The sequence below is a fragment of the Carlito syrichta genome, unplaced genomic scaffold (assembly GCF_000164805.1).
Source record: "Carlito syrichta isolate Samal-C Ts95f unplaced genomic scaffold, Tarsius_syrichta-2.0.1 Scaffold301810, whole genome shotgun sequence".
Lineage (NCBI taxonomy): Eukaryota > Metazoa > Chordata > Mammalia > Primates > Tarsiidae > Carlito > Carlito syrichta.
Window position 1 is genome coordinate 458,780 of NW_007245906.1, and position 8,153 is coordinate 466,932.

General features: G+C 38.6%; 1 protein-coding gene across 1 annotated transcript in view; it reads left to right on the forward strand.

The window, feature by feature from the left end:
- The first annotated feature begins 226 nt into the window (after positions 1 to 226).
- Positions 227 to 8,153, forward strand: part of LOC103257585 (peripheral plasma membrane protein CASK-like) — a 141,812-nt gene continuing 133,885 nt past the window's right edge. Inside the window, exon 1 of the mRNA XM_021711008.1 lies at positions 227 to 466. Coding sequence (XP_021566683.1) covers positions 408 to 466 — 59 coding nt within the window. The 5' untranslated portion in view covers positions 227 to 407. The remainder of the gene's footprint in view (positions 467 to 8,153) is intronic.

Consider the following 8,153-nt stretch of genomic DNA (forward strand, 5'->3'; position numbering starts at 1 on the left):
CCCGAGCTGCCCCGCGCCGGAACCGACCTCGGACAGAGGGAGCGGTCGCGGCCTCGCGGCCCGCGCGGGCTGACGAGCGGAAAGCGCGGCGCCGAGCGGTCCCCGAGGATCCGCACGCCGGGCAGCGCGGCCCGAGCAGCGCGAGGAGCAGCGGGCGGGCGGGCGGCGCCGGGCCCGGGCCGCCCTCGCTCCCGCGCCCCGGCCCCGCCGCCCGCGCCGGGGCGGTCGCCCGCAGAGGAAGGCGCTGCAGTCTCTGGGCCTCGCGGCTCCACTCAAGCGTCCTCAGCACCGAGGGCTCGCGGGTCCCGAGGGGAGGAGGCGAGCCCGGGGCTGGGCACTGAGCTCTTGGGCGCCCTCACCCCCGTTTTCGAAGCCCTCCACGCTGCGGCCGCTGTCCCCTCCGGACCATGGCCGACGACGACGTGCTGTTCGAGGATGTGTACGAGCTGTGCGAGGTGATCGGCAAGTGAGTCTCCACGCGAGGGAGAGGGAGAGGGAGAGGGAGTGTGGAAAAATGCATTTTAGTGATGCCTGGGTCCTCCCGCACCCGCTCCGAGCCTGCCCCCTGCCCGCCCTCCCTCCCCTTCTGCCCCCCTTGTCCTCCTCACCCTGGAGTATTTATAGACGTGTACCTGGATCTCCTGCCAGGCGGGGGTCTGGGGGTTCTCAGCGATCCCTTGAAGCCGACGAGCCGAGGTTGGCCACCCCGTAAGGCGTGGGGCCGTTGCCTGCATTTTATCTGACGGTTGCACAGGGACGTGGCAGAACCGATTTTATAGTTGCTTCCTGGGAGCAGTTGGGGTTATTGTTACCTTGTGTGTACCATAGACCATTTATGAAAAGAGCAGCTTGCATTTTCTTTCCTTGCATGGAGCGTCCGGGATTTTAAATTGTGGGGTGTGTGTCTATTGTGCAGGATATTAGACAGATGCCTTTGTGTTCACCCCGTGCCCGGATTGGAGGGGGTCATTTAAAAGGGGGAGCGTTCAGTTTCAGCAAATTCCCTCCTGGTGTAGACAAACGTGGAAAGAGTTGGGGGCATTCGAATTTTTAATACCTCGTTATGCAACGACTGTTCAATCAATGCTTGAGGCTCCCCTCGACTGTTGTTGGGATGGTGGCTAGCGTGGTAGAGCCGTCTGCTTTGAGTCACCGGGATGGTCTAGAATATAGAACTGACAGTCCAAATGCTCATCCTTTCATCTGTGTTGTATAATTACGCTAGGGAAAAGCCGGGAATCAGATTAATCACAGTACTGATTGAGAATTAAATCTGCAGTTCCTCATCTAATTGTCCATTCCTTAAATCTATTTTGAATAGTTTCCTTTTCATTCTTGTCAAACAATATTCCAAGTGCACAATCCTGCTAATTTGCTTGTGAGGGAAATGCTGGCAATCTGAAGTTGATTTCCTAGCACAGCGTGTATTCTATGGCTTTAGAAGTTGAGGAGATAACATTTAAGAACAATTTTTGCTTACTTAATAAGGATTGCTAGATAACTACCATTGAAATTTTTTACCTTTTCTTTGAGAAGCGGTGCTTTATTGTCTATTTTAAGGTCTGCAGTTGAGAAATGAAACTAAGACCTTAGAGCAGTTGGCTCTATTTCTTTTAAGTTGTCTGCAGTACTCAATTTCAATTTGTTTGAGTGCTGATAACTCATTTTTTTCTTTCCATATTGAGGTATTACCGTGTTGCCTCACAGGGTGAAATTGTGGATAGAGCTTGCTACACACTTTACTCAGACCCGATTGATATGAGGACATGTTACTCCTTGCCCCTATTGTTACATGACCAGCCTGTCTGCTAGGAGTATATTCAAATGTGTGTCTTGGTAAAGTGCTTGTGAAAGTGCTCTAAGGCAGCGCTGTCCAAACGATATATAATGTGGGCCACATATGTAATTTAAAATTTTCTAGTAGACACATTTAAAAGATTGAAAACAAATAGGTGCAGTTAATTTTAATACTATGTTTTATTTAACTCAATAGATCCAAACTTATCATTTTAACATTTAATCAATATAAAAATTATTAATGAAATATTTTACATCTTTTCTTTTATGCTGTCTTGGAAATCCAGTGTGTATTGTACATTAAGAGCACATCTCAATTCTGACACTAAATTAAGTTTTTGTCAGAAATACCTAATTTGTATTTAAGTTTTATGAAATTTATATTTGCAAAAGTAGATTCACACACCCAAGTTGTTCCAAACATATGTAAAAGTTTTCCAATAGCTGAATCAAGTATCTCTTTCTAAATTTAAATTAATTACAATGACATAAAATTCAAAATTCAGTTCCTCAGACTAGCCACGTTTCAAGTGTTCAGTAGCCACATGTGAATAGCACGGTTCTAGAGAGAAAAACATTAAAATTTTCCTTGGTCTCTTCATTCTTAGGAGCAACCAGTGAAGGTAAATTAGGTGTTTTCCAAAAGCCTCCAAGTGACTGTATGTGTGGGTGAGTGATGTTTGTTGCGTCATAGTTATAGCCTATGTAAATGAGCCAGCAAAGTCATAATTGGAAAATGTGAGATTAAAATGTTAATTATATTGTGATGACGGAAAGTAGTCATCATTGAATCAGTTTTGGTAACTAGTTATGATTCCTTAAGGTCTGTAAGGGTGATGGTGTGATCTCTTTGGATATCAAAAAGAGGTGGTCAGCATCACAATAGCATATTCAGTATTCAGCTGACTTATAACTGATACAGTATTTTCAGGAAACTGTAGAATTAAACCAATCTCTTTTGCTAATTTTTAGGTGATAGGTACTCTCTGGCTACCTTAACTACTATGAACTGTGAAATCCATTCATGTCCTACAAAATCTGACTTGGTCAGTGCCATTTATAAAATGTCATTCCATGAAATAATGAAGTGAAGCTTCAGTGCCTTATTGTTAAAGAATGTAATGATAGTGTTCTTCACCCTCTGTAAAGGTTGAAGGTTTCTCCAGTATATTGTCTCAGTATACATTGATCTGGAAATTGAAATTAGCTTGAGATTTTCTTGCAGGGACCTTGACAGCATGCATTGTAACTTAGAATTTATTTAACTCTGGATTTAAACAGAAAAGCCTTGAAGGTGTTCACATGTACTGAAAACCTTTTGTTGATTTCTTTCCACGTTCTATAGAATTATTATTTTCTTTTATACCAAATTAGCATCACAAGCTGTTTTTCACCACTAGGTCTTAATAGGTTTAAATTTTTACTAGGGTTCTTTAAAATAGATTTCACTTTTCAAAACTAATTGACCTCCCACTCACTTCTCTACCTACCTACCCACCTACTCACACACTATGTATTAGGCCTTACTTGGTGGTGTAAATGAAAGTTCCTGTTTAATTTAGACCCTTTGGTGTGTTTTTTCCCTTTAGTTGGAAAGGACATCTTTTAGAGTTAATGAGGTTTTAAAGTATAAGATCATTATTTGGAATGTGTTTTCTTTCCAGTGGCTGCAGCCTTTACCCTTGTTAAAGCTAACTTTGGGGAACATGTACCTGATTCATTATGAATATTGAAAGGATACCATTTTCTTTTTTAAAAAATTAAAACTCTTTTCCCTATATTTCTTATTTTTAAAAATCTTGCAGAAACTCCTTTGAATGCCTATTGTTTCTATAACATTTTCTATGTAACACTTTTCAAGTTACTGAAACAAATCTCCAATAATAGGACTTTATCATAGTCCCAAAACTTCTTATCTTAGCAAATGTAGCAATTACCGGAAAGGAAAGACTTTATGCAAATACAGGTTAATGGCTAATTTTATATCATTAACATCTACTGTATCTTTTGCATTTATAGGTGAGTGTACAGTCAGTAATATTACACAAAGAAAATTTAAGGCAATTCATCCAAATTAAAACATAGAAAAATGCCTGCATTCTTCACAGAGCAGTGTCTGTGAAAGAGGATAACACAATGCACACCATTTTCACCTTGTGTTGGCTGAATATTTGCCCTGGTATTTAGTAACCTGTAGCTTCTGACTTTCCTGCTCTAGTAGGACATATACTAAAATTGGAATGATGCAGCATGACCCCTGCTGAAGGATGACATGCAAGTTTATGAGGCATGCTGTATTTGCTTACACCTCGAGAGCACTTATATTTAATTACAGTTACTTATTTATTACTCCCTCTAGCTAGCTAATAGGGAACTTCTTGAGGGCAGGGAACGTATCTTGCATATCTTTCTCTATTACCTAATAAAGTGCCTGCAAAACAGGTTTATCAATCTCAGAGCAATTTTCCCAAAAGACTGCATTAGTTTAAAGTAGTGTTTCTCCACCTGGCTGCATATTTGAATCATCAGGGGAAGCTTTTTTTAAAAGATCAACGCCAGGGGCCTGTGTCAAAATCAGAATCTCTGGGAATAGGTCCTGGCCACTGTTATTTTTTTAAGTTCTGTATGTGATTTTAATATGCAGCTATGATTGGGATTCATTGTTTTAAAACTTAGATTATGTATATAATATTTGGGGACTGGCTTTTCAGAGGCTTACAAGTTTTACAAAGTAGAATACATGTTTTTTGGAAAGTATTGAAAGTAAAGGACCAAACCATGGATTTTATCTTCTATGCACTTGTGTTTCTAGCATTGTTGTGTAAGAATTTAGTTTTAGCCTGTGCTTGGCTTTGATTTCTTGGGCATTTTAAAATCCACATTGATTTATGACATTCATCTAATGCTAACATGGTGATTGTCTGATGTTTGGAACAATACAGAACAAGGATTACTTCAATAACAGTTGATGATGGCTTTCTACTATCATAGCTTGATTTAATATTAAGAAATTTATCAGTTTACTATGGACTGAGTTTGTACATACACTCTATTAAAAGTCTATGGTTAAATTGCTTGTACACTTTAAATTCCATACTTGTGATTCCAATAATGCTGTTAGCCAGAGAATTGAGTTAAATGCAGACTTTATGTAAACGCTGGATTAATAATATGTAAAGTACATAATTTAGCATAGAGAAAAATTCAGCTTTACTAATTTGTGCTTATTGCTATGGCTTCCACATGTATTGATTGGTTCAATGATTTGGGTTTCTAGCACCATAGGGGGAATGTTACATCATGTTGGAAAATCTTTCATGTAAATTTGAACTAGACATTGTAGTTAAACTAGTTTTTAATGTTATGAAAAGGTCAAGTATGAACCTGAAAGAAACGAGAATTTTCCAGAAATGAGAAAATGTTCCATGAAAGAAATGTGTGATCACAGTGACAGCTGTGTAACAAGGTAAAAGAAACAATCACCAGCTAAATTGTTGGTAGCACAGAAAGAATCTAACCATGGCAATTAAGCTGCACTTCCACAAAGGAAAAACCTGTTAAACACAGGATGTGGATTCCTACAGATGGCAGCCTTATTGGAAGTAGGGAAGCAATGTTGATTCCTGATTATGGAGTTTGATTCTGAGACCATTTAGAGGGGAACAGAGCTACTCAGTTGCTTTTCTGCATGTGTACAACCTTCTCCCAGTCTCTTCATGCCCACTGTTTACTGATTGCTTTAAGGCATGTTGTTTGAAGTTGTGTTAATAAATACTTCCTGTGGACTCACTTAATTTTTATGACCGTAACATGCTTCTGTATATTTGACATATGCAGTTTACCTCCCTTCGTTTTTTCCTTGTATTTGCAACAATTTCACCTGATGAACTATATCTCTAATGTCCCTTAAATTGTGTTCCTGGATATTTCTTTTAGACTGAAAATTCCTCCATCTCCAGTTGTACCTCTACTCAATAAATTAAAGAAGCCTGTATACCTTGTTTTTTGAGATTGTTTTTGAATTACTACATTTTATAAATGTTTTCACATAAGGTTGTTTAAAAACTAAAATTTTTTTTATAACTTAATGCCTACTTTGTAAAGGGAATTGACATTCATCCTTCTAACGTTAGACATTTTGCATATATTTTCTCATTTAGTTGTGCCCATTTTAGAGAGAACACTGAGATTCAGAGGGGAATGCTGAGTAATTTGCCTAAGATCACATGGATTTCAACTGGTTCTAAAGTCTATTCATCTCATGCTGCATTCTGCTGCTGATTCAAGTTTTGTGAAGCTACTGCATTGGATTTTCTTAAAGACACATGTCTTCATTTTCAGAGTTTATTTACTGCAAGTTTTGGTTGTTTGAATTTCTAGTTAATTATCTTACCTCTTCAATAGAGGTTCTGTATACTATTCATTCATTCATCTGTTTCTTTTTTTTCTTAAATGAAATATCAGCATTTGTCACCAAACTAACTGATAAATCTATGTGTTTAGCAATGGAGACATAGAATCTTGGCCATTTGTCTCAAATGTAATTTGTTTTGGAACTTTCTCTACCCCTTTTACACTCCAAGATTTTCCTTCCAATTCCCCTATCCCAACAGACAGAACAATTGATTAATTATTCCTAACTTGCCAAACCAGAAGTTACAAGGTTTCAGAGGTAGATGTTTTTGGGGGGTGGGGTGGGTGGGGTGGCTCCCATAAGGTAGTTATTCCTATATCCTGTGATAAAAATCCTGAAATTGTTCTCTCTGAGTCTGAAAACCATATACTGAACCGCAGCTGCTGAGTCTGAGCATCTCAGCTGTTCGCCAGCACTGTTCACCTTAAATAAGAGTCTGAGTTGCTGCTGCAGAACAGGTATCTGACCCCAGCTAACAAGCTGATGGGATGTGCCGTTCTCACATTTTTTGTTTTACTTTGTAGTTTCACATGACAGTGACGATTCTAGAACCACTAAATGTGGCTCTGGATTTATGCTATAGGGTTCAACATGCTACGGAACCTGATCTCCTTCCTTTGTGTCCTGGGACCACTATGGCATTGGTTGTAGTGCCCAAGTCAGTATAAGGAGAGTCTCTCTATGACTTTCTACCCTGGGAAGATTTCATTCTGAAGCTAGTTTGACTTTAAGTTAGTGTGTATTTCCAATTTGGGGATTTAATAATTTTCTATTACTTTCTCTTCATTAATTAACTAGTTTTTATAAAGTAAATTATAAAAACAATAATGCACATAGCAAATTTAAAGATATAGATGGTACAAAGGTAAATAGTGAGTCTTCATTCTCCCACCATCTAAATCCTCATTCCCCAGTGTAACCACTGTTCAATTTCTTGTATATCTTTCTAGAAACTTTTTGTTTAAAATAAAATGAGATATTTGTACACTACTCTGAAATATTCATTTTTCCTTTAAATAATATATCTAATGATCTTTCCATATCTATCAATGTATCTGTCTCTATCTCCTCTTTAACTGCTGCCCAGTATTCCATGATATGGAGTGTTACTTTGGCTTTGGATTGAGAACAAGCCATTCCTAATTGAATGTTGCTGGAAATGCCAAACTGGAATTTGGGTAAGAGATATGAAATGACAGTGAAGATTTGGGAGTCATCTGTGTGAAATTGAAACTGAGTGAATGAATTCTTGGGGGTTGACTGAACTGGGCGCTTGTGGTTTGGAGTGTAATTAGAAGATTCGGGATAGCTGGACAGCACAGAAGTTTCAAAGTGGGGGGAGGATCAGTAATGTAAAACGCCAATGCATTCTGATGGAGGACCCAAGAAAAGGCGTGACTATAACTGAGAGGCAATTTAAAGTATTTATCAAAATGAATATAGTGTTTAATATTCAGTTCATGATGTGTCTGAAACACTAAGTCTGGCTTCTTTTCTGTGAATGTTGGTGATTTTACACTATTTCTTTGTGAATCTACCTCAAAATCAACATATTTGGGGGGGGAAGGAGTGGATTTCTTTTTCACTGTAATTGTGTTTTGCAGATTCTGGTGGCTGGCTTTTAGGTAAAATCATTTGGTTTTTCTAAGATAGGGTCTTTTTCATTCCTGAGTTTGTGCATGACTGTCAATTAAATGAAAGCCTTTCATGAAGTGACAAAGTAAATTTTAGATGCTTTAAATTTACTTTAGGTTCTTGGTATTTGTCAAACCATTGTTATTTCCTTAAATCCCTCCAGTAGGAGACCTAATATTTTCTTGCCTCATTTACAGGTAGAAATGATGATGCCCTCTCTCTCCTGGTGTAGTTTAATAATATCCAAAATATAGTATGTTGAGTCTGTATTTCTTTTTTCTTTTCTTTTTTTTTTTTTTTTTTTTTG